The 26,924-nt window shown below is 41.5% G+C and overlaps 1 protein-coding gene across 3 annotated transcripts in view; it reads left to right on the forward strand.

Annotated features, from left to right (window-relative positions):
• Positions 1-26,924, forward strand: part of DPP6 (dipeptidyl peptidase like 6) — a 571,473-nt gene that overhangs the window by 123,303 nt on the left and 421,246 nt on the right. The window contains exon 1 of one of the 3 annotated variants that reach the window (XM_080383696.1): positions 1-26,108. This exon is cut by the window's left edge and continues 18,107 nt beyond it. The exons of the other annotated variants lie outside the window; for them this stretch is intronic. Within the exon in view, the coding sequence (XP_080239822.1) occupies positions 25,908-26,108 (201 nt within the window). The 5' untranslated portion in view covers positions 1-25,907. The remainder of the gene's footprint in view (positions 26,109-26,924) is intronic. 3 annotated transcript variants of the gene reach the window in all.

Here is a 26,924-nt window from a genome sequence, read left to right on the forward strand (position 1 = left end):
AAAAAGAAACAAAGCTCACCACTACTGACAAAAAAGTAGGGCTAAAAGGGAACATTCAGTTTTATCTAGTTCATTGCCCAGCTGCAAGCCAAGATCAGCTCTGCCTTAGTCACTCTTGCTATGTGTCTGTTACTTTTTGAAAATTGTAATGAGGAAGGGTTGACAATCTTCCTGGGTGATACTGCACCATCTTTAGAAAGGTTTTCTATCCATAGAAAGGTTTTCCCTCTCTTACTGCTTGTGCTAACTTGTATGATCTGTTCTGCCCACCACAGACACGACAATTTTTGCTACTTCCTTTATAACCGGCTGTTAAAAAGCTGTTGGGCTTTTTTTTACCCCTCTCAATTAAACAGTTTTCCTTTTGTGTAAGTGTCTCTCCTTGTTTTTCTCCTTCCAAACTAATCTGCATTTTGTGTCTAAAAATGGGCACAGAACCCTGAACGCTGAGTCAAGTAAAAATCTGACTGGAATTTTATCAAAAGCTTTTATCTCGTTCACTGGTTGCATCATAGTATTTACACTTCCCAAAACCATGATGTATTTTTGATATGAGATGATTGTTTTATACTGAGTTTGAGGTTCATTTTAATGCAACATCCTTTCCCTTCAGAACTTCCACGTATCTGGAAATTCCCCAACCTGTATTTGTGTACTTCATTATTCTCAGTGGAATGTGAGTTTCTTGTCCTTATTGTTGGGGTGTTTTTTTTTTAATTTTTCCAGTTTAAAATCTGTCTGAATTTTGATACTCTGGTATTGACTGAAAGAATAGTGTGTTGATCAGCTTATTCGAAAATATGACATACCTGTGCACTGTAATGAGCTGGAGTGATATGTTACAGGTGTTGCACTTACCTTTGTTGACTTTGCAGTGGGTAGGAGGAGTACAGCTCTACCCTTGTCATGACAAAGTAAGTGCTGATTGCATACTGACTGTAGATCTGTCCAGTCTGTGGTGTTAACATCACCTTTCCAAGCCAAACCTTAGTGGTTCATTAATGTAAACTGCAGAGTAAGGCAAGCAATCTGCTCAGCTCCTGATATAGAGGTATTCATCTCTTTGCAGGATTATACCCAGCTGTATTTCATAAACAATGAGATACTACAGCGTTTTCCAAACATCTATTAATATCCAGGAAATACAAGTGCTAGTGATAAAAATCACTGCAGCATTTCCAGTTTCTTCACAGGGAGAATGTTGCTGTCATTCTCAGGCTGAAGGCAAAGCAGAAGAAATGTATTTTTTCTGTAATACTTTTACTCTCCAAAGAAATCAAGGTGAAATTAAACCCATCATAGCTGAAAAATAAAATTTACATGAGGAGAATGCAGTTTGTCGGCAGAGTCCATTTTCTGCCTCTAGGAAATTTAGGGTTAATGCATGGAATGCAGGATTAATTTATGATTGATTCGGGTTTCCTGATTATGAGTAGAAATATGGATGATAGACCCATTACATCTGAGCTGGTTATCCCAGTTTCCTACTGAAATTTGTGGGGATCTAGTGAGTGTACTTACTGTGGCTTGCACAGAACTCATCTCTGTATGAAATAGGTGCTCAAATAGATCAAGTGACTCCTAACCTGAAGTGGTTATTACTTATGAAGGGACCTTATGTGAATAGAGATTAGCTATAAATATTTAAATTGTGGGCGCTTAACGGTGCGAAAGAAAGCTCAGCTCATACAGTCAGGGTATAGCATGGCCACAGCTCAGGTGATAAGGAAACAGTGAGTTAACTATGAACTCCATGCTTGGTTTCTATGGAAAGTTTGACACGCTGTTGGCTTGAGATCCTTCTCTGTCATTGCTGGGTTTTTCTTGTGTGACCTTGCAGACATAGCTGAAGATGCAGGTTGAAAATGTGCAGCTGTGGTGCATTGGACCTGTGTAAGTATGTGTTCATCTAAATATCACAGAAGAGAAGATTCACCGTGTAGGGAGCAAATCCATAGAACAGAATGCATGTCTACGTAGCGTACTTTACACTGGCCTATCTGTCTTGTTTCCACAACAGAGAACAACTTAGAAGGAGAAAAATTGAGCTGTTGTATTGAAATGCAGGAACCTGCATTTTGTACCTGCTGAATGGTTTATTGCATGCTGTTAGTGAAGTTATATGAAGAAGGAAGACTTACCATGTTGCTATGTGTAAACTCTGAGGCTGGTACTCAGTATTGATTTAGTCATTGTCCACAAGAACACTAAGAATTATGCCTGCTGTGGTTGTTACGCTTTCATCGTAAAGCCTTTATTGAGCAGCCTTGGCCAGTAATACTAATGGATGGAGCACTATTAAGCTCACTGCTCTTGTAGGTCAAATGAAGTCTCAAAATTTAGTAGATGTTCAGTGTGTCCTTTCTTCATCAGTGATTCTGCCCACAGTTTTCCTGGAGCGTGTTGCAACAACTAAATTGTGTGAAAAATCTGGTTCTTCAAATAATGTGGCTTCAAAGACTAGACACATGAGGAACCTGAACTGACAGTTACTGGAGCCATTTGGAGCTATCACATAAACTGAGACTTAACCTGTTCTCCTAACTCTGAGAAGAGACCTGTATTCCAGTCCTGGATATACTTGAAGCAGGGACTTGAGCAGAATTTCTGGTGTCGGCATTGTGTTATCAGCTACTCTATTGTAAATACTGTTTTCCATCAAAGTGTTCAGAGTGTGGGAAAACCACTTGCTAGTGGCTGTAAACTGCAAAACTAATGGGCCAGATAATTGCATAACTGTGTCATCTGGCAATATTAACAAGTGGTTTTAAAAGCTTAGAATTTCCTGTGGATCTAATGAAAACTCCAGGTCAGCAGACCCTGCATAAGTATAGTTGTCTTTGGTTTCATTGGAATCAGATCTCAGTGTAGCTAGGTACCTAATTCATCTTGTAAACGTCATTGATTTATTTGCACATAAAAGCTTTCTTGCTTTGAATGTTTTGTTCTCCGTTTTGTCAAAAGTAAGGAGGCATTGACAAAGAGTGGCCAGAAAGCAAGGCTGCTTTTAGCTGAAAAATATATCCACCTGAGGGAGTGGATAATGGAGAAGAATGTAGAAGGTATTTCTAGAGACAGTAGAGTCCACGGGCTTGTAGTTTATTCCTAGGAAAGGTATTGGATCCTAACAATTGTTGATCCTTAGGGAAGCAAGTGGCCTTTTGATGAAAGTGAATATTTGAGTTAGGAAGTTCTTAAAAAATACAGATTCTTAATATGTTCTTTTCTGGTTTAACTTTCTAAGGAAATCTTCCTGTTCCACATAATTTTATTCCTTATATACTGGAAAGAGTCTTCTTGTTTCGAAGGACTTTAGAATATGAAATTACAGAATTAATTTTGTAAGGACAGACATTATTAGTCTATTTTCAGAAGCATTTTCCATAAAATTGAAATGTCAGTATTACAGTATATTTATTTAAATGGCCGCTTGTGAGTCACGGTCCTTCCTGACCCTGTTGAATACTGTGGTTATCTGCATATATGAGCGTGTGTGTACTGTCTAGTACATGTACAAATAATCCTGTAATTACAGCATCAGCATCACCTCTTGATAAAATAGCCACAAGCTTTTCCTTCACTACAGACAGCTTGAATGCAAGTAACCCATCTTTAGTCTGTGAGTTTCTTCAATCTTGTGTTGCCTTATGTGGAGAAATTTCAGAGAACAGTCATCTATTGTGAATGACATCATTTTTTGGTGGTGTGAAGTGAGACCTCTGGAATTAGTGCAAACAAAAATCAGTAAAAAAAGATACAAAATAGCAGTACTGAGGAAAAATAATTGCTTGATGTTATTCTGCAAAGACATTGTATTTTAGGCATGTGCAGGGTTTAAATTTCTGTCAGCTTCACCTGCTGGGGAATTTATTTTCTCAAGAACAACTTATTAAAATGTAGTTAAGCATCATATGTGAAAAATCATTGTGACTGATAGCCCTTTAAGAGGTTGGCAAAGGGCAGTCTATCATGATGCTTGTAAATCATAAATTTAATATAGATGTGTATCTAGGAGCAGAGACAGGTCTGAGACAGGTAAAAAAATCCATTAATGGACATATGTTAAGTCTAGCAAATTAAAACTCTCAAATGAAATTAGTCTCTGACCTTTCACCACCTTTGGAACATGCTAAAATATTTTAGTGGACAAGTTAATGGCAAGAGTTTTTCTTTCTTCACTGTCGTTTTTATCCTGCCGGTGTTTGAGATATGCCACAGAAGCATAACAAAGGCATTTGTCTATTCTTGGAAGTTGATGATGAACCTTGTAGTCATTCCCATACTTCTTTCAGTGGAGAAGATCATGCACACAGAGAGGAATAAATCTCCTTTATGCTTTCATAGTCTTATGGCTTCATACTTCAGGAGATGAGGTGACCTACTTAGGGAAAAAAAAAAAAAAAAGATGGTAAAAGAGAAATAAAGGACAAAGGAGCAATAACCTAGTATGGATTCATGAAGAATTATAGCAGAATAAACTGATCATTTTGGTTTCTGGAGATGTGATTCAGCTTGCTTTCTGCTTGGGGCCCCTCATACCTTAGCTTGCAGAGATACTCCTGAAAGTGAAAGCATTCAAGGTGTCAAACTGTTCAGATCAGCAGGCAGTATGACGGACTGGACAGAGGATAGGCTTCAGTATTTGGAGGGAGACAGTATTACTCTTAGCTTTGCGACTGATTTTGCTGTGTGTATGTTAGTTCTCTTTCTTTTCTCACCTTCTGTCTGTCTTGCCTCTGAAGACTGTAAGCTCTTCAGAGCCAAAATTGGCTTCTACTGTATGTTTTTATGTTGTCTGGCACACTGAGACTCAGATCACAGTTGGAGTTGCTACATGCTGCTGGAATATAAATAATAAACTTCCTTTTTCTTTCACTAATTCTAACTCTGCATCTTTGGATATTTCCCTAGTAGTGCTCACTTATTTGACAAGATTGCTGAGACGTTTCAGAAAACGCACACTGTCCTTGCTTATCATCAGTCATCCTACTGATGTCAGAACAGAACTCCAGTGAATGCAGCTGAGCTTGGGATGGAGCATTACCAGAAATAAAGTTGAAAAAGTGGTCCCAAATGGCCTTCCAGTAGTGACAGGTGCAGGAATGGTGATGCCTTTCTGTACATGTGATGCAGTTTGTTTTGTGCACATCGAACTGGTGTAAAGAGCAATTGTTTCAGCCAAATGCAACATCCTTCTCTTGCTGAAACAGTACTCTCATCACGCCACATCTTAATAGCCACAAATATCCCAGGGGATGTGTCCTGTCTTTGCAAGAACAGTCTCACAAAAGCTCTGTACCTTTGAAATCTTGTCACTCATTGGTTTTGTGCTAGATGCTCTTTGACATAAGCGATCCACTTGCTTCTTTCCCTAGAAGTGCTTCACAGATGCACAGTCACAGTCATGGTTTTGTGTTTCTGTCTTATTTTTCCTATTTCATTAATTTTATAACCAACTCTGAAAGGCATGTGAGGGTAGAAGTCTGTATTGCCACAATTTTCTTTGAAAATAGGTAGTCTGGTAAGAAAAACACAATTCATAGACCCTTGAAGGGAGGCTGCAGTGTAATTTTTAGTCTTATCAAGCACTAGAGGACTTATAAAGGAAGAGCTGTTATGAAATGCCTTACCTGCAGGACAAATTTCAGTTGGAGCTGATACCTCATTAGAGAATCTAACCATTAGCTATGTCTTCATAGAAAAGTTTGCTTCACTAGTTCTGCTGCTCCACATGTGGGTTTTTTTATCTCTTGCTTTTATCGTCTGCTTTTAGGCCAGTTGTTTGTTATGTGACTGGCAAATAGGAGTACTGCAATTTGCAAGCAGCAGTGCAAAAATCCATTTGCTGTGAATGACCCTCATTGCTATGTACCCATTAGAACATCACCAAAGAAATATGTTAAGGTACGATGGAAGGCTGCAGGAGACAGAAATGCAGCTGAAGCAACATTTTGCTGCACGCGTGATCCCATTGACACCAGTAGGATTGTCTGAAATTTAAATTAGCATATAACCTGACCTCAGCTGTTTAACATTAAGCGGTAGGGACAAATCTATTTCCATTAATCATGGCAATGCTGGTTGTAAAATGTCTACATTAACTCATTGTGCTAATCGAAGAAAACAAAGGTTGCTGCACTGATTTGAGACAGTAAGAAATAGGAAGGAAATCAGTAAGGAAATAGGCAAAATAAGTGGTATCGAAAGTTGCTTTCATGAAGCCCTTTTTGTGCTGCATTAGTTTTTTGCATTGCTTTGCTAAAAGGACACCAGTGTGATTCCAGCTGGAAAAGAACAGTGCCCGCTTCATACGGATTTGTGGCATTGATATTATATCAGGCCACTGAACTTAAAGGTTCTTCTTCCCTTTTGACATATATAGTAGGTTATTGCTTTTCCTGTGCATATTTGCTTTTCAAACAGTAGGAAGAAATTTGGTTATTGTAGATGGTCAGTTCATTCAGGCTCATAGCATTTCTCAGCTTGTAATGTAGGAGCTTGGGCAGGCAAGCTAAGCAATAAAATAGTATTCTGAACTTCTCCCTTTTTTTGGGTCGTCAACGGGAAGCAGGTTTTAGAAAGATTAAAATGTATTTTGTAGTTGTAATATGCCATATATTTTACTGCATTGTAGTACACTAGTGAGATGACTGGTGGTACTTTGAAATATCTGCGGTACTCATTTGTGCCAGTCATGAAAGATGTGTACAGACAAGGGCATCACAGGTAAAGTTCAGAGTTCAAGAGGAGAGTTCAAGAGAGCCCCATTATATAAATAGAAAAGCCTACTGAAATATCAAAAGACTGCTCATTTAAACAAAATACTGTGGCTGTACTTTCTGTGCAAATAAACAAGAAATGAAACCTGGTTCTTCACATATAAAGAATCCCAGTGATGAATGTAGTATCTCATAAATGTTCTGCTCCCTTAGTCAGTACCTATCTGGGTTTAATTTGCCAGTCTTGGGAGAATTCCATTCTTTCACTACACAGAGGCCTAATGTCTGGAGACTGAAAAGACTTCCTTTGTTTTTAGTGGACTTTGGATCAAGCCTGGTTCCAGCTTCAGCCTGTCAAGAGTTGGGAAGCCCTGCATGTCTCCTGTGTGGACAGGGGTTCCAAACGTTGCCATGCCAGGGCTTTCTCTATGTTTGTATGTGTGTCCCAACATATTGATAAGCACTGACATATTTGCCAGCATTTTCAAAAGTGAATCTGGAGTGCTGGAAGTTAGCTTCTCTCTCCAGTCATGTCTGGGTGTGGATGAAGGTGAGCTGCTTGAACTTCATCTACAGCAATATGGAGGTCTTGAGGGTAGGAGGAGGAAGCAGGTATTACCTGTATGTCAGAAAGAAAGATTTGCACCTAATCCCCTTTGGACAATGCCTGCTGGCCTTTCTTCTCAGCTGCCTTGTCTATGCCTGGTTCATCTACGGCCAGATTATTGTCATACTGTCGCAGGCCAGCTGTGGAGATGCACAGATTTTTCTTCTGAGGGAAACATTTGGATTGACGTGGCAAGCTCAGGATCTCCACTGGCCATTTGTAGGTCGTGGGTGGTGCATAAGATGCCAATTTTGATCTATTGTGCCCGGAGCTTGTCCAGCATGAGAATCATGCTTGCATCATCAAGCTGAGATCAGAAGGGCACTTGACCCATATGCCCATTAAAAGCTAAAGCTATTAGCAGAGTGTTCTCCAGGACTCTGGAATGTGTTTCTAATCACAGATCTGAAATAGCCCATATTTAAAGAATTGGAGTATGTTGCAGAAGGCAGAGGTCTTTGGTTTTCTTCCTCTTGCACTGAAGCAAGTGATAGCTGTGAAAGTGGCTGGGTGGCTGGGTGACTGGGTTTCTGTAAAACTGATTATTTTAAAGCTGTTGAAATTTTATTGAGTAGTTAATAATGTTAGGGCACTGAGGCTGGTGGAGAGGCAAATTTGTTAATAATTTTAAAACTAAATAAACAAATAAGTTGTCATAGCACCTGCAGTTATTTCTATTCAGTTCTTTATGAATTACCTTTTCCTCTAGAACTCCCCTTTGCTCAGTGGGCAGGCAAAATGCATCTCATTGATTTAGTTAAATGATTTTAAGGAATGGATGTGAATCTTTCCATACTTTCTCAGCTCACCAGTAAACCTAGAAATAGGAAAGTAGCTGGGCACAGATACACTGCTTCTATACTCCTGCCTTCCCGTACTATGCTGCCCTGGATTGCAGAGCCCTCTGACCATCCTGTGTGGAGAGACAGTCTGGAAGCAAGAGCATATGGTGCTGCTTGTGCCAGGGAAGCAAAAGAAGTTGGCATCGCATGCTATTGGCTACATAGTCTGCTCTTCTGCTGCCTAAAGACCCAGAGTCTCAGAGAAGAAAGGGGAAGCCTGCCTCTCCTCTGCCCTTGTACTGGCACATGGTAAATCAGAATTGCTGTATGTAAAGGTGAAGTACAGGTATCTTCCTCTGCTATGTCCTGAAGCTTAGCAGAGCTCTGAAAGAGATATGTAAATGGCAGACTATGATGGTCAGTGTTTCTTTACACACAGCATCATGTATGTAGCTCTTTGCCCAACAAACAGCTTTCTCTGGGGTACCCAAACACCAGCTCAGAAGCAATATGTCTCAAAGCAGAACATAAATAAGCACTCATGCCTAAACAGGAGGTGTTATTTCAGGCCTTTCCACAAACTTGATGGGAACCAGGCAACTTCAATACTCAAAAAGCTCAACCTTGAAATGCAGTGCTTTTGCAAAGGATATTCTAGCATAGACCAACCCTTTTTAAGAGTAAGGAAGACTTTCCCTCTTTGTACTTGAGCTAGGAGGGAACGAGTTGTGCAGACTAGGAACTGCCTGCCTGCAGTGTTTGGCCAGGGCTGTGTTTATGAGAAGGGTATGTGCATGCCATGAAGATGCACATCTGGTGATTGGGCTTAGGAAGCAAGGAGCTGTGTGTAGTGACAAGCTTGGCGAGAGCTGTCTGTGTCCTAGGGAAGAGGTGCTTGGGGAAAATCCCTCCAGAGCATGGAAAGATGTCTTCAAGAGAGAAATGAAGTAGGCTACTAGGCTGGGATAGCATGAAAGGAAAGATGAGTTTTTCAGCTGCTTTTTCTAGGGGTCCTGAATTAAAACACAGGGTTGTTGATAAGTCTTAATTCTGCTTTACATGTTTTTCACTCCCCATGAGGTGCAAAAGAAGTTACTAAGTACTGAGAAGTACTCAAGCTTTATCCTTAACAGGAAAAAGAATGATAGACCTGGAGAAAACAAGGAGTGAAAGAAGGATTGTAGATCCTCACAGAGTAAGGAGGAGGGTGCTAGTTTGAGGTGATTGTTCAGCGTGTTACCACCGTAACATAGAGCTGTAGCCCTGATCATGCAAAGTTTTCTGTGGAGACTGAATAACATTTCTTACAGGACTGGACCATATAATCACATTATTAGGATCACCCTTTTCTAAGGATGAGCATTTCCAACTTCAGGTGCAATCCTGCTGTTACTGAACTCGGTGCAGAGCTTTGCAGGTGCTTTGCTGATGCAGGATAGATGCTTAAGTAAAGAATATAATGCGCAAACACACACGTTTTCCTGCAAAGATTGGGTAGCAGATTGTAGTTCTGGAGTGTGTTCTAGCTTCTTGCTTCCCCTCCCATCCAGCTGTTAATTATTCTTCTGGTTTAGATCTTCAGGGAGGAATTATTTATCTTTTGCTATTTGTGTTTCAGTGAAACATTAACAATCTCTTATTAATTGCCTGTGCTAATTATCTCAACAGTAGCAGTATTCCTGCTCATCTAGTGAAGCCATGAAGGGACAATATGGAGCAGGAATAAAGAAATCACTTTGTTGTTTCCTTTCTATGCACGTTGCACAGGAGCAAAAGCACAGTGGGTCCTGACCCTGCTACACACAAAATGTGGTTCAGAAGACCTCCCTGTAGGAGGGCAGATACTCTGAAATGCTTCTGTGGAGAAGTTTGGGGTGTTTTGCAGTATGCCATAATTCAGTGTTTACACAGCTGTCACTCTCTCCTGTGTACCTTGACTCAAAGCAACCACATGCTCCTTGGAATGAAATATTTCATCCCAAAAATCTGAATGTTTTAAAAACATTTGTACATAGCAAACCACAGTGGTTTGATACGAGTGACAAACATTCCTCATTTATAATGAGTGCTTACAGGCATTTTGCTATGATACCTGTTATTTACAGAAGGAAAATTTGAAATGTTACCCAGCATGTTACTGGTATAATTAAACTGACTGAAATATAAAGTACAGTGTGCAATAAATAATAAGATTATTGAAAAAGTTAAGGGCTGCTAACACATCTAATAAAAAAAGATTTTGCAATGGCAGACTTAATAAATATGCCTTTTCTGTAGTGCCGTTTTCCACAAAACATAAATCCTTTTTGTTAAATAAGATGACTGAAAGAAAGCACAGAGTTATGGAAATACATGACGGATGAAGAGAAGGTGATATGAGTTATTCTAATGTAAAAGGCTGTCTCATATCTCTAATGCTGACCTTTTCCCAGTGAAATACATTTACAGAGTTACATGTTCCTTGTTAATAATTTCAACTACTCTGGTCTTTGAGTTCACAACTCTTAGCTTGAATATGTATTTTAAAGTAACTGTGACTGTTTTCTGAGAGACAAAAGAGTCTGATCATTTTTCATATGTAGACGTAACTAGGACAAATGTCTGTCCTTGGCATCCAGGTGCTTTCCTACCATTAATCTTCACAGCCCCTTCTGGGTAGGTGGAGGTTATTATGCAGACATTTTATTCCTGGGGTAACTGAAACAGAATCAAAGCAACTTGCCCAAAATTTAATCCTGGTCTGACTAAAATTAATAGGAGGTAAATGTATCACTTTGCTGGAGGCATAATTTCCCACATAGTAAAGATGCAAATCAACAATCAGGAGCTCTTGTCCATGCATCTGACAGCCAAATCACTTGGCTGTGGCCTGTTTACTGACTCTCTCTATATGTGTAGGCCAGGCTGGAACTCCATACAAACCTCTGTGAGATGGGCTCATGCTTTAAGTGAGGCCAAGACCGTATTCTACCTTCTTCTATTTTTGTCTTCGAAAAAAAGTCCTGACAGCAGTTTTTTTAGCTTGTAAAAATTATACATATCTTTTATTTTGCTCACTGGAAATGTTCATCTGGTATTTGTGACCTTGTTATAGGGAAGTGGGTAGGTCTTGTGCTAATGTTAATGATGTGTAAAGGTATTTAAAATATTACCATTCTCAGAGGAATAATCAGGACACTGTCTGCGAAGTAATGAAAATTTAAAAATAACTAGTTGAACAATGCAATGTAGAAATGAATAGGCTGTAGAAAAGCGCACATAGTGTCAAGATTGTCTGTCTATTTCTAACACACTTTTTGTAAAGAAAGGGAATATTGACATTAATTTCAGATGCCCTAATAAAACAGTGTCTTGCTACATAGGCTCAGGGTTTACTCCTCTCTCTACATCTACAGCATCCACAGTAGCTTTTGCTCTGTTTTTCTGATGCTGAGTATTGCAATATAGGGGCCAAATGAGAGCTAAGGCCAAAGAAGTGTGTTCTTCATATCATTTGCAGAATGAACTTCTGGCTCTTACACACCTCTCCTTGATACATTCACCCTCATCTCATTGCTTTCCCTTTGGTGTCTTTTGCTATGAAAGTGAGGCGCAAGCATTTGTTGGGTTGTGTGTATGTACTCTGTAACAATGTTCATTGGGGTTAAATTCAATCTTTAAAATTTGGGTCAGTTCCTTATCTATGTGAGTACAGTCCTGGGAAGTGCATATTGTGGATCGTGGGTGGTATCGATTTCAGCAGCAGCAGCAATTCAGCTGTTGAACAGTCACTGAAGGGATAGGACATGGGAGGAGGGTGAGACTGCCTCTCATTGCAAAGGACTATTCCTAGTACTCACCTGTTCATAGTACTCACCTGTTCATAGATTATATTCACCCTTGCAGCAAGGCAGTCTTACTCTTCCAGCTGATTGCAGTACATTGACTTCAGGCCCAAGGTCCAGATAATTATCATGTTTTTCAATAGTTTTAGAACTATTTCAACCTACCATGTTCTACTGGGCACCCAGCAAAGAGATTAGAGCTGAGAAACTCGGGTTTCAAGGCTTCAAAAACTTTGCTGCTCTGAGTTGGGTTGGGAAATAGATCTTGGAAATGTCTGCTCTGTAGCAAGCCAAAGAATAAAATCAGTTTGGGTCAACTAAAATTTTTTATTTTTATTTCTGACTTTTTTTTTTTGGCCATACTTCATCAGCATTTCAGAATCGCTTCATTTTTGGAAATAAATGTGTGTTATTTTCAGTCTGAAAGTGGTCCATTTATATCTTCTAACCTTAAGAAATAAATCCCTCTCCACAAATGTCTTTGAACTGGGAATTTTCTTTTAAACCAGCTCTTTTTCTGCCAGCAGTTTTAACTTTGGTGGATCAGTGTTTTCCAAGAGTATCACCAAATAGTCCCTGATCAGCTCTCTTGACTGTCTGATAAGAGTCAAATAAAAGAACTAGAATTGAACATGCTTTCTAAACGAGAGCTCATTTTATGTGCAGTCACTATGCTTTCACAGATGTAGTGATTTCATAAGTTTCTTTTAACTTCATTATTGTCTGTTCTTTTTTTTTTTTTTTTTTTTTTTTTTTGTGGCTTTATATCCTCTTGAGAAAATAGCATTTTTTATGATAAAAGGGAGGCTCCACAAAACAGCAGAATCATAGATAATGTTTGACTCAGACTCTCCATTTAGGTTGCTGTGGCTTTTTTGAACCATTTTCTATTGTATTGTATTTTGGTATTGCTTTGTGTTTTACTGACTATTCAATATATTTCCCACAGAGACTAGTTCTGTGTGTTTCCTGTAGTGAAGACTATCAAATGGACTATAATCCTGTAATAGTTTATAGCAAAATCAATTTGATATGCCTTGGAAAACATTTGCTCGTACTACAGTCAAAGGAAATGTGTGCAGAGCTGAGAATTTATACTTGTAATGAATTTTTTGAAGTTTGAAATGCATGTGCTTGCATAATTGAGGGTCCTCTTTTGTTCTACTTAATTTTTCCTTTTTCCACCTCTTTTTAAGGAGAATCCTATTTTATCATCTTAATTAATTATGAAGGTTTTAAGATTTAAACCTCTATTTGGGAACAAGACCTCCTGTTCAGCTGTATTTTGTGCGAATTTAGCTCCAAATGTTTCATGTGCCTCCATGGAAGTAATTAGGTGAATTATTGCCGTGTAGCTCTGTGTACAGTACCTGCCTGGTAGCACATCTTTGAGTTAATATTTAAGAACTACTGCAGCACCCTCAAGTGGTGATGCTGATCTGTATTTACAGGGTTTTTCTTCAAATGTTTATTTCTAGGGTTGTGAATCATTTTAATGTTTTGGGCTGACCTGCTCAGATATTGTCAGACCCTGCAGTCCTCACTCAAGTAAAGCTCCCACTGAATACAATTAATCGCACTGGAATCTGAACAACAGACTCAGGAAAGTTTTCCTTGGATTGTCAAATGATTTTATGGAGGGCATAAAACATTCTCTGTGCTCGCAGTAGCTCTGAATTTTCTGTCAGTTGGGCTGGAATAAATAACCTGAGAACCCTACAGAAAGAGAAACCAGCACGTTAGGGTTTTTCTCAGGACTGCAGTTGCAAACATAGAACAACTGTGGCATAAGAAATACAATTGCTTCAGCACATACACACACACCAGTGACATCCGTAGTAATGACTTCGGAAGAATGCTGTTTCTCAGGGAAGTTTTACTATCTGTGTAGTGTAGTCCTCTGACTTCAGCTTTTTTTCTGTTAGCTGCCTATTTTACGCAAGCAGCTGTGTACTGTGTACAGATGAATGGTCCTGATTGGGGGCCTGTTGCTTCCAAATTTAGCAAGTGGCATCTCTTCTGATGCTCCACCTCCTTCCAATTCAGCTGAGCTTTCTCACTGCTTGACATAAAGAGAGTTTGTTACTCTGTGGAATACACAGCCATAGGATGAAGTCTGTGCACTCTTCTGCCCCCAGTACAGACTTGCATGAACAAATCACTTAGCTCTGCTGGTCTCATCTGTAAAACACCAAGAAGGAGTTCTATTTCAGAAGTTTACTGTAAGTCTTAATGGATGTTGTCTCCACTTTAAGGGCCTTAAGTGAAAACAGATATCAAAATACTTGCTCTCTTGTCACTTATAATAATGTGTGCTGGGCAGAGGGCACAGACTAGCGGGAGTGGAACTGCTCCCTTGCCACCAGTACTGCTTTGTGCCATATGTGCTAATGCTGCAGTTTAGCAGAATAGCACAGCTGCTTGTTTACCACTGCAACTTCTACCAGGTCTGGCATGTTTTCTTTATCAAACTCAGAGAACAGGCTTGACAAGCACTATAAACAAAACAATTTTATTTCTGAAGGGTAGAAGATGATCCAGACTTTTATTTATAAAATTGTATTCATCCCAATGAATTGTCTTCAGCTTATTATTAAGAATTGATTAGTAATTATTAAGAAGATTTGATATTTTTTTTCTTTTTGCCCTGTCTCCCAGTTATTTGACATAGGAAATAGAAATCACTATCATTTTAGGCTTTGTCCTCCTGTCATTCCCTCTTTTTTGCCTCTTTCCATAAAAGACTTATTTAAAGTGTGCCATCTAGGTTGTCATGTGTATAGCAGACTGCATTGTGTTCACAAGAAAAGCATGTCAGTAGAGGGCAGGGTCCAACAGTAGTGAGTTTCCAAAGGTATCTGATAAAAAAATGACAACTATTTTATAATATGAACTAGATAATAGGCAAAAAATATGTGCGATGGAGCATATTTAATATAATGTCTGTGCCTTCATCTTAAAGGCCTGCTGTCAGCTTAGAAATCACACTGTGAACATATCAGTATCTTTTTTATTTTTTCTATAGAAAGGCCCTATCGGTAACACAAAAGAAAGAGAAAGAGATTACTTTGTAAACTTGCCTTAGGCTGCTCCAAAAATAAGTAGAAAGGTGCAATCAGACCTCTCCCACCATGACTGCAGTACTAAGCTGGGATATGCTAGCAGTCTACACTGCAGCTGACCCACAAACCTACTTTAAAACATTTTGGAGCACATGTGGGGCTTGCAAGGTGGCAGGATGTGTGGCTTCTACTGCCTCTTAAATTAGGTGGCATGGCTAGAGAATTGCCCATGGTGGAGAGAGGAGCTGAAGTTCTCCTCTCTCCCAGTCAACCATCAGTCATGAGAACAGGGAGTTCCTCAGACGTGGGTCATATGCTCAACACACAGGTACATTACAGTTAAAGCTGTGCTTCTCTACAGCTCTCTGGGAAAAGCAGGCCAAAGATGAAATCATTGCCTGTGTATTTATTTAGAAATAGGCCTCGGTGAGTGTTCTGAAAGTAACACTATTTTGGGCTTAAAAGACCAGCAAATTCCAAAGGTTTGAGCCCCTTGCAAGTGTTTTCTTTCCTTTTTTGTAGAATCAGAGAATCATTTAGGTTGAAAAAGACCTTTAAGATCATTGAGTCCAACCGTTAACCCAGCACTGCTAAGTCCACCCCTAAACCATGTCCCTAAGCACCACAGCCACACATTTTTTAAATACCTCCAGGGATGGTGACTCAACCATGTCCCTGGGCAGCCTGTTCCAATGCTCAATAACCCTTTCAGTGAAGAAATTTTTCCTAATATCCAACCTAAAACTCCCCTGGTGCAACTTAAAGCCTTTTCCTCTCATCCTATTGCTTGTAACTTGGGAGAAGAGACTGACAGCCACATCACTACAACCTCCTTTAAGGTAGTTGTAGAGAGCAATAAGGTCTCCTGAGCTTCCTCCTCTCCAAGCTAAAACACCCCACTTCCCTGAACTCAGAAGACTTGTGCTCTGGACCCTTCACCAGCTGCGTTGCCCTTCTCTGGACAAGCTCCAGCACCTTAATGTCTTTCTTGAAGTGAGGGGCCCAAAACTGAACACAGTATTTGGGGTGCAGCCTCACCAGCACCGAGCACATTGAGATAATCACTTCACTTGTCCTGCTGGCCACACTATTTCTGATACAACCCAGGCTGCACTACTTTCTTGCAAATTCTGTGACACAAAGAAAGCTCTGTGTGTTTGAAGATGAGGCAGATGCCTTTGGTAGGAAAATCCCAGGTCCTTTAGATTCTTAAAAGTGCAGTGTGATGTCTGAAATTCTAGCCAAAACACATTTTTTTCCCCTCTTTGAGGTGACTGTCCCACTTTCTGTTTATGTCATCTCTGTTATCCAGCAAACGTTTCCACCTCTGACAAGTTGTTGCCTGCATTTGTCGTAATGTCAGTGCTGCATGTGCTTTATCTTGAAGAACCTGTACATTTCTAGATGACACAACTAGGCCATGCTAATTGGTTTTGAGGTGTCACACACTTCCAAAAATAACAAGCAATACCAATACAAGGATATGGTCCTCTGAATGGAGATACTCTTTTCTCAGTAGAGGATATTTTCAAGAAATTTGTTATCCCCAGAATCAGTAGTGAATTCTGGTTTACTGAGTTACTGGATAGGCAAAGACATACTTAAATTGGTGAATAATGGCTAGAATAAACAATTCCCGCTGGAAAATGGTAAGCTTTGTTCAATCTCATGAAATTGGAGAAGGTTTTAGTGTGGTTATTTGTATGAAATCATTCAGAATGTAGTGTTGAGAAACAATTTAGTGATTATCAAGAACATTAAATTCCAGATAAATGGTGGTGCTGTTTCTGTCCGCTCATTGCTGCTAGTGTTCCTGGGGGGAGGCATCAACTGGCATAGCAAGTGGTGTTTCATCAGAAATTATTACTGCCTTAAGTCATGGTGGCTTCATTTTTTCAATAACTGCTTTCAGTGTTGGTGCCTTTACAAAATGCATCTCTGGCTGTGTTGCTGAATTCTTGTTGATGTCACTGTTGCAGAAGCTGTGATGGACTCAAAGGTTGGTTCTTTGAGCCCTGTTGTGACATTTTTAGCTGCCTAGTTGCTGCTTGCCTGCTTTGTGGAAAAAAGAGGATCTGAATACTGCTGTGTGCTTGTGTAACTTGGAGGGAATTAGATTATTTTTCTCTGGAAGAGCAAATTAGACTTCTTTCAGAGATTTGAAATTATCAGTTGCAGTCAAAGTTTCACAGGATTATCTTTGTCACAGTCATATTCAGATCATGATGAAGCAGCTTGTATTCTCTTGGTTAGCCGAGTCCTGGATTGCATTTATCTTTGTGGTGAAATTATTGAACATCCCTAAACTTAATTTTCACCCTTTCTTTAGTTTGATTCACTTGACATGCTTTTAAGATTCCTTGGCATATGCAAATAATTACGCATATAGATCTACCTCTAAGTAGAATGGACTAGAAATATGCATGTCTTGTTTCACAAAGCTTTGCGCTTATTTATTTTTTAAAGGTATTACTTAGTAAGCCAGTAAGATCTATATCGGCTTAACTAGCAACTAGGAATCAAATGCCCCTAAATTTGGGTGCATACAGTGAATACATCAAGATGCATGTGAATATCTACTGGAATTTTCCAAAGCAGCAGCTCATATTGATTACACCATTACTGATCTGATTTTGGTAATTCCTATGTGTATTCCACTACCTCACATCACATCACTAAATAGCTTTGCAAACCTGACCTTAGTCCCTCTGTTTGACGTACTTTGAAAGAGCGCAGTAAGGTTAAAGGGAAGCACATATGTTGATGAGTTAAATCAGGGCACATCCTAAGAGGTACTTAAAATGAAAATTTCTCTTTGGTTGGCTTGTTTGCTGATCCTAAATAACTGTTCTCATAAACCTCTGTTAAATCAGTAAGGACATAATTTATTAATCTCCTATCAGTATTCCATTCTTGTCCTTGTGTCTCCCACTTCTTGAAAAATGAATACACTGTTTGGACAGCCATTTATAATCCTATATATTTGCTGCTACATAATGGCAGTTGACCAAAAGCATTAACAAACCTTCAAAATAGCTTCCAAGAGCCTCAGTCGTTTTAGACTTTTATGTTATTAAGACAGGTGGATTGGATAAATGGGGTAATTTTTACTTAGAAAACTATGAGTGATCTGGTAGGCTTTTTTTCTAATCAATTTATGAAGACAAACGGGCGTGAAAGAATATGCACCAGCACTAATAGGGAAGTAGCACAAACATCTACAAATTCAAATTAGTGCCACATCTAAAAAGGAATTATTTAATTTTAGGTGATTTCAGGGGACTTCAGACAGCTAATCTAGAACTGTGTTCCATAAAGTCCCTGCTTAAAGTCCACTAACTCCAGATGACTGGAACTCATTAGATGCTTTTCTGTTCAGTCTGAAAACTTTCTGAATTACCTGTAGTGGCAGTTCTGTACATTCAAATCTGCCCTGAGAAGACACATCTCAAGACAGCTCCTCACCTGTCTGTAGTCCTAATGGGAGACAGAAACTGGACTGAATTGTACCTACAACCTTCAAGATTCCCTGATCCAGTATTTATTCCTAGAGAATATCCAACATGCGCCCTCACAGGGTGGGTTTTTTACAAACCTCCATCATTGCTCTGTTCTTTGTAAAAGCCTGCAGGAGAAGAATATTTGAACATGCTGAAGCTGTGCCAAACTGGTGGAAGAAATCTATGGCTGTCAGGGCCAGAATGAGAACAACAGAGTGGAAGAATATCTTGTTAGCCTGATGGTAACTGGCCTTTTTGAGATGTCCATCTCTCTATGTATGCTTTTTTTTTAATTCCTTTTTCTCTCCAGGGTTTTCCTTCAGCTGTGGGGTTCCAAACCCTAAACTTGTGTTGTCATTACATCCCCATGGTCTTTTATTAGATGTAGGTTTTAGTTGTCTTCCAAGCAACCAGACAGCTGTGAATTTAGTGCCAGCTAGTCCAAGGAGTCACAGATCTGTTTAAAAAAAAAATAATCTCTGTTTTATAAAGAAGTCGTCTTTAAATGAAAGTATTTTGTCTTGTCTGCTCCCTTTGAAATCTGTGCCATGCATTTGAAATGCTGACTGGTTAAAAAATCCCTTCAGTTTCTCTAAGATTCTGCATGCACAAGTTCTTTTCAGCAAGTGGAAATTCAGAATTTCTCCAAGGTATGCTGCTTCTGTGTGCTACCAATTTATAGTGCTGAATTTGAGAGGAATTGTATTGTCTTCTCCCAACACGGGCAATTAAAGATGTGCAGATGTGGCTCAGGCACTTAAGATGGAGCAGGAACCTTGTGCATCCCTTTCACATAGAGAGCTGAGCATAATCTCCTTGCCTCAAGACAAGAGTCCATCTGAGGTAGCTGACTGAAGTGTCAGTGGATACTATTGCAAGATGGTTACTTTTTTGATAGACCTGCAACAGCATGCTTTGCCTTTCTAAAAAAACCCCAATAACATATTTCCTTTTCTTACTGAAGACCCCCTTGAGAGATCATATTAATCAGGCAAACTGGTTGTTGTCATGACATATCTGACTTGAGCATCAAATACCGGCAATTTACAAAGCAGAGAAGAATATGCACAGTGGAGACCAGTTCAGCAACATTAGCCGAGTCTTGCATGGCTGCCAACAGCTCTTGGCATCTGAAGAAAAATGTATTTATCTGTAACTTTAATGCTTAACTTCCTGGGTTTTTTTGAAGACATGGAATTGGGATCTCATCCTAATGTCTCTCAGATAAAGCTTCCAAAGACGGAATACCAATTAAGGCAAGAAAGACAGTATTCAGTGCAAAATTCCTATTTCAATGTGTGGCAATACAAGGTATAGTGGTAGACCAGGACCCCAGTGTGGGGTGCAGCTGTACAAACACGTGTACATCTGCACCTTCTTTTACATAGGCTTTGCACTTACCTTTTCTAGCAGCAAACTTGTACAACCATTGATCCTGAGCACTCTCCTCTGTGGTTTTTTTTACTGCCTTTCATCACCCCTGCACCAGTTGCAAAATCATAAAAAATCATATGGGAAAGACCTTCTTGGTCATGTGGTTTATCTTTTTTGCCAATTTGGCAGGATTATGCCTCACAGCACATTTTCTAGTGCCTCATACAGGCTATTTATAAATGTCCTCAGCATTAGGACTTTCACCCATTTTCTTTGGAAACAGTCCTTCTCACACTACCAGGAAGTACTTGCTGATATTCAGCCGTGTTCTCGATTTCATTTAATTAGACCTAGGTGTGTATCAGGACTCTTGGTGGATAAAATCAGCTGTCTACTGACCACTGAGCAAACATTTATCCACCAGGTGTTGGAAGTACCCTCTGGAGCAGCTGGTCTCCCTGGCTTTGAAAATCCTCTCACCATGTGGCTCCAATTAACCTTGTACTGCTCCAGCCTGTCTCCTTGCTCTTCGGGTGTGTCGGTGCTTTCCATCTCTGCCAGTTTTGGTCCATTTCTTCTCTGCCTCTTTGACCTCACTTGCCTTCATCTCCTTTCTCGCTCAACCCTCCTGGTACTTCACTGTGTCCCTGCCTTTTCTATGTGCTTTTGGTTTCTTTCTTTGCTGCTCCCTCTGGCTCCATCTCTTCCCATGAAGAGCCTTTTCTTCCAGCCTACTTTCTTTTTTTCCCCAAATTTTTTATCCTGTAAAGCCACTTTTGCCTACTGTTCCCAGTACTTGAGTAGCAGTGTTTTCCCCACAAAAAGCCCTCATTCAACCACTTGTGGAAGACTGAATTATTCTTGCAGTGCCCATAAAACTGATTTTTCCAATGCTTCTTTTAGTCCAGCCTGGAAAGCTAGACTGTTTGTTTGTTTAGGGATTTGGGTTTCTTTGGGTTTTTTGGTTGTTGGGTTGTTTTTGTGTTTGTTTGGGGTTTTTTTTATAATTTTAAGACCTGCAAGATATTTTTTTGAATAATCTGTGTGGTGCCAGAGATGCCTCTTTGTGTCCCATGCTCACTCATTGTCCAGTGCTTACTAGCGCAAATAACAACATAAGAAAGTGAACAGATCAGCATACTAATTCCAAAGTACATAATACCCCTCAGTCTTCAGCATCCCCAGTGTCACGTATTCTTGCCACAGTGGTATGCTCCCCCCAGCACACACGTTAGATCAAAATAAATGATCAAGTGTATCCTCAGGGACTGCTGAATTGCTGCATTTGATAAAGGAAAGAGAATTTCTGTTCTGTCTTGGTTTGGTTGGGCTTTTAGATGACACCAGACAGTACGTATATAGATGATATAAGCCAGGGGCCATTAGAGATTCACAAGTTGGACGCTTTTGTCTTGGCTAACAATAGTAATAGACATTAAAATAGTGTATCTTTGTTTCTGTAGTGCCTGCAGAGTTGCTATTATAATAAATCAGAGGGATTATATTAATAAAAACGGTCAATGTAAGAGCAAATATTCATTTGGTGTTTTCTGGAGTGATACAAAAATATAATCAGGAAATTCTAAAATCCCTTTAGAAGTTCATTGGAAAAGGAAAATATAATATTTTAAATAATAAAAAGTGTACCTTAACTATTGAAAAATTATTTTTTATTAAAATATATAACTGTCACCACATGAAAACTAGAAACATGTTTAGCTGATGAGTTCAAAGTCTAAGCAAACAAAAATTGCTTAGTCAGAACAGAAAAATGGAACATGAAGAACAATGCTTGAGTTCCCTGAGAGAGAGAGAACTAATATTTTTTTTAAATATCCAAGAGAAATATTGCTGGATTGTTTTCTTTTCCAGTGTTATTCTGAGAAGCCTTTTCCAGAAAGAGATATTTTATGTGTAGTTTTAAAGGCAGTAGGGCTTGGGTCTGACCTGCTTTTGATAGTGTTACATTAATAGTGCTGAAATGTGGGGATGCTTTTTATTTATACAATGTGGAAAAAAAAAGTGTTGTTTTTATCTGCATGCTTTAAAAATGTCAGTAAAACATACTTTGCTGCTGCAGGGAAAATATGTTAAGCTAACACACTTTATTTTGATGGAAACATCACTAGTTAGGAATCAAACCTCCTCGCAAAACTTTGGATACTGAATTAAATATACAACTACGAGACACTTGAGGACACTGTTTGTTTTGAAATGCCTTGATTTTTTATCTTGGGATCTCTTGGCAGGATTTAGGGAAATAATATAAGATATAAGATGTTTGTTTAAAGACAAGAATGTTACATTTATACATCTGAAATATTTTGCCTCTTTAAAGTGTATTATGTAATGCAAGTTGCTTTCTTCTGCTCAGATCTCACAATAGGCTGAAATGGTCTTTTGCTGTTATGAAACCCCAGTTACTGATATGGTGTTTGTTTCTTGCCATTTTACTATCATGTCTCAACAAGTCCTGCGTTTCTTTTTTTGGCTCTATCCTGTTTTCCATGCCTTGTTGGTGTGTGCACTGTATGACAGTGTCTGGTTGTATAACTGGGACATTGTATGGGACTCTGGGCTCCAAGTCATGCACAGGTGAACAGCAAATGAACCATGGAATTGCAAGTGAATAGTACAGGACTTCCAGCACTGAGCTGTGACTCAGGAGCACTGGGTTGTGTCCCTCCGTGAGAGGCGGAGAGGACTACCATAATACATGCTTGTAGGGGACAAGCTACATCCTGAGATAACTTGTGTGCAGGCAGACTGAAGTGCTCTCCAGAGTCCCTAATGAAATCATCTGGCTCCCCTATGACTCAGAAAAACCCTTCTGCTTTCAATAACTGCATCGACAGACTGATTCTGGTGAATCTTATTGCAGGGGGGTTATTCAAGATATTTCTGCCTCCAGCTGCCTGCTCAGCCCTTCTACACAAGGTCACTCTTGCTGTAGCAGGGCTACAGAAATAATGTGTCTTGCTGTTCCCAACTGGTGCAAACCATCTTCCTTCACCCACCATGATACCCGGAGCACGACATGACTTTGCTTCTGCTGTCCCTGGTCTGTCATGGTGTAGAGAGCTGGAATCGGGAAGTCCTTTAAATAGCTGTAATTATTTATTTCAGGGCAAATGAATCACAGCCCAGAGCTGCATGATCAGGATTTTTTGGTGGGTGAGGACCATTTGGCTGGCTGTTTTTCACTGAGCTTTTAAAGTATTTGACTTCTAAAGTATTGCAATTTTATGTTCCCGTAATATATTTTTTCCATGAATTGTGTACACACATACATGCACGATATCTGTGTGCATGACTAGACAAACTCAATTATGTGAAAGCTTGATTCTTAAGAATTAAAACCATAAACTGAATGTATTTGGAATGGAAGTGGCTCTTTCAGTTTTGAACTGAGCTGTGAGGCAGAATGTTTTCTTTTTTCTGTACTTTGAGAATTTTTAATTCAGACATTTCATCTTTGGTGGTTTTTTCTGCCTCGTGGTTTCATCTTGCCTTTTTGTGGCTTTCTTTGATTATTCCTTTGTGTCCTAGTTTTCCTTAGAAGTTAAAAATGTATTATTTCTTTTAATTTGATTCTCTTGTTCTTTTTTTTTTTTGGTGCTAGTTGTCACCAATTCCAAATAGTCATAAAGTCACTCTTTATGCAGTTCAAGATGGAATTCAATTGAGCTAACTGTCCAGATTTTTGGTAGCATGTAGTCAGTTTGTGTCCAAAACATAGCTTACGGGGTGTCCAAGTAGCTTTTGGAAGTTTACGTCTGTTATGACGTATGTCGCTAGGACTTGGAAGCTAGACCTTTGCATTGTGTGCTCATGTTGTCTTTTAATTAAATGTCAGGATCTCAGTAGTGAAGATCAAAATGATTCCTTCTTTCAAGTTCCATCAGGAAGGAGGCAGAGCGTTTCTGTTTGTTTTCTCTCTTGATGAGATAAGGTTCCTTTTTCATCTAAATGTTAAGACTTTTCATCCCTGACTTTGAAGATACAAAAAAAGAAAAAAAGCAGTGGATGAAACTACTCAAATGTAAAGATATTTTGATCAGGCAGTTGTTGAATTTGTAAAAGGGGGCATAGTTGCACTTTAGAATATCATATACATGATTTGCTGAGGTGGGATTTTCTTTAAGACTGAAGTTACATATGTCAAAGGTGGTATTTTCTTAACAGCTAAAACTTTAAGAACCATGTTTAGAAACATCACAGCCCATCAAGTCCACTTGCTAAAGTATAATCAAGTTTGTGAGCTCTTCAGCAGCAAGTCTCCCAGCCGTAATGGGCAAACTGACTTGTGCTTTGTGTGTTTCCCACAGGAGGACACCCAGTAATCCCAATATCTCTGGCAAATTTAGAGATCAAAGAGGAGGATGATTTTGGGAAGGAGAGGAGGTGACAGCAACTCTGCCACTTTCCTTTAAACCTGAGCATCTGTTGCTATGGAAACCCCGGAGCTTGATGATGGGGCAACAGGAATTGTTCCCCTCCGTCCCGATGCCGCCGTGCTGGAAGCGCCGGACACCCGCTGCCAGCTCGCCCGGTGCCTACCCGAGCACATGCCCGATTTCTCCCCGGGGAGCGTTAATTCGCGGCCGCGGTTTTCCGGGTCCCCGCGCAAGGGCCACTCAAAGGCGGCGCAAGGGCCGCGGCGGCGGGGGTCGCCGGGCGCGCTCCCTCTTCGGGCCGGTCCGATCCCGGTCCCGACCCCGGCCCAACCCGGCCCGGCCGCCCCCGGCGCTGGGACCGGGGTTGTTTATCCCCGGCCGGTGCTCCGGGAGCCACTTTGGGTGGATTTCCACTGAGGGGCGCTGAAGCACGTTTTAATGCAGCAAAAATGAATTAATACAAAAATAGTAAGAGACACAATTTACCGGATTCTTTTAAAAAGCGACAACAACAACCTCCCCAAACCCGCAATATTCCCCCACCCCCCACCCCCTCCTCCCACTCTCCCCAGCCATGGGAAAGCGGGGTAAGGAGGAGGACTGGGTGGAGGGGACGGGGACGGGGCACTTGCCCGCTGTGCCGCGGCCGGCTGGGGCAGGGCAGCGCAGCGGAGGGGCTTCCCCGGCCGCCCCTCGCCCCTTCCCCGGGGCCGAGCCGCTCCGGACACACCGGCCTCCCCGCGCCCCTCCAGCTGCCGGTCCCGCCTCGCTCCTCCCCGCCTCGCCTTTCCTCTCCCCACCTCTTTTTCTCTCTCACGGCTGGCGATCAGGTGTCTGTTGCTCTTATTTTGGTTTTGGTGGTTTTTTTTCCAAGTTGTTTCCCCGGGAAAAAAAAAAAAAAATAGGAAGAAGAAAAACAAGGTGCCGAAAAGGAGATGATTGTAGAAGAGCCCTCCCTCCCCAGAAGAGCAACGTGCTTTGAATGAGGCTTCCCAGCCTCTTCCACTCCGTCTCACACACTCTGTCACTCTGCCTCTCGCTTGTGCACACTGTTGGTATGCGACCTCGGAGGCGACTGCTCCGCCACCTCTGCCTGGGGAGCCGCTGACAGCCAGCCATTGAGCCAGCCCCCCTTCCATTTTTTTTTTTTTCTCTCCTGCTTTTGCAAACACACGCACACCCCCAAAGCACATTTAATGCTGATCCACTCAGACGCCATTATCGGGGGTACGTCTTCGTGGAGTGTTTTGGTTCTTTTTTTTTCTTTCTTTTTTTTTTTTTTTTTTTTTTCCTTCCCAACACTGGATGGTGCAGCATTCCCGGGGCCTGTGGTGTTACGGCTCGATTGCGTTTTATTATTTATTTATCTATCTTCTCTCCTCTCCCCCTCTATTACTCCTCCGTCTCTGCTCTCTCGATTCCCTCCCCACCCCCCCACCCCCCCCCCCGCTTCTCTCCGGGTGCCGGTGCAGAGGACCGGGGAGCAGGATCCCTCACTCTCCCTTCCCCTGATGTGGGACTGATCCTCGTCCGCGTGTAGCATGCTGTAGCCAAAAAAGAAGAAAGGAGGGGGAGAAAAAAAGGGAGAGGGAGAAGCGTCTCTCTTTCCCTCCCTCCCCCTCGTTTGCCGCGGATTGACTTCATGGCTTCACTGTACCAGCGGTTCAGCGGGAAGATCAACACCTCCCGCTCTTTCCCCGTTCCCCCCGAAGCGAGTCACCTCCTGGGCGCCCAGAGCACCGAGGAGGACGGCGCTGCCGGCAAGACCCCGCGTCCATTGCAACAGGAAAGCAGCCGGCCCCGCTTCCAGTACCAGCCGCGAAGTGACTGCGAGGAGGAGGATGTAAGCGCCGGTGGCGTTCGCGTTGGGCTGGGTCGGGTTTCGGGTGTGCCCCCTCTCCGCGCCCCCGTCCTGCCGGATGCCTCAGTGCCCCTCCAGGCTGGCGGCGATTTCTCGTGGTTTGTCCGCTCTTCCCAGCGGCTCTTTGCGCTCCTCTTCTTCGCCCGAAGTGCCGGGGATAGTACGGGACGGAGCCGAGCCGAGCCGGGGCTCGCTCGCCCCCGCGCTGCCCCCGCACCGCTCCCCGTTACCTGGCGGCTGGCGCGGCTCCCCGCTGCCGCGGAGCAGGGCTGGGGCGCGGGGGCAGCACGTTTGGAAACGGCAAGTGGAAGCTCCGGCCGTCTCCCTCCCAGCGAGGCGGCAGGGCTCCCCGCTCTTCCCCCCCCCCCCCCCCCCCCCTTTTTTTTTTTTTTTTTTATTGTTATTCCATGTTTCACCCGTTAACACACCCTGGGGCAGAAGTCTTCACCTTGTTCCTCCCTCCTGGCTTTCTCGTCAGCCTCCCCCCCAAGCTGGCAGCAGGGAAACTTTTTAACCCCTGAGCAGCCGTTTCTGCGTCTCCTTCCCTTCCCTGCCCGCCGCCCCGGGGTGAGCCCCCACGGGGAAGCGCAAACTTTGGCCGCGCACCTTGCGCTCCCGCGGTGCCTGCGAGAGCAGCGACTTCAAAGGGCGCATCTGCGTATTGCCTTAGTAACGAGTGACACCCCGGCCGCCGGCTCGCTGCCGCGCCTGATGGAGTTAAACTGGCTCGGGTCGATCGCGCCTAGTTCTCGCGGGGTGGGGGTGTGTGGGAAGAGTGGGTTCGGAAAGATTTGGAAA

The sequence above is a fragment of the Falco punctatus genome, assembly GCF_963210335.1.
Source record: "Falco punctatus genome assembly, chromosome: 4".
In the NCBI taxonomy this organism is placed as follows: Eukaryota; Metazoa; Chordata; class Aves; order Falconiformes; family Falconidae; genus Falco; species Falco punctatus.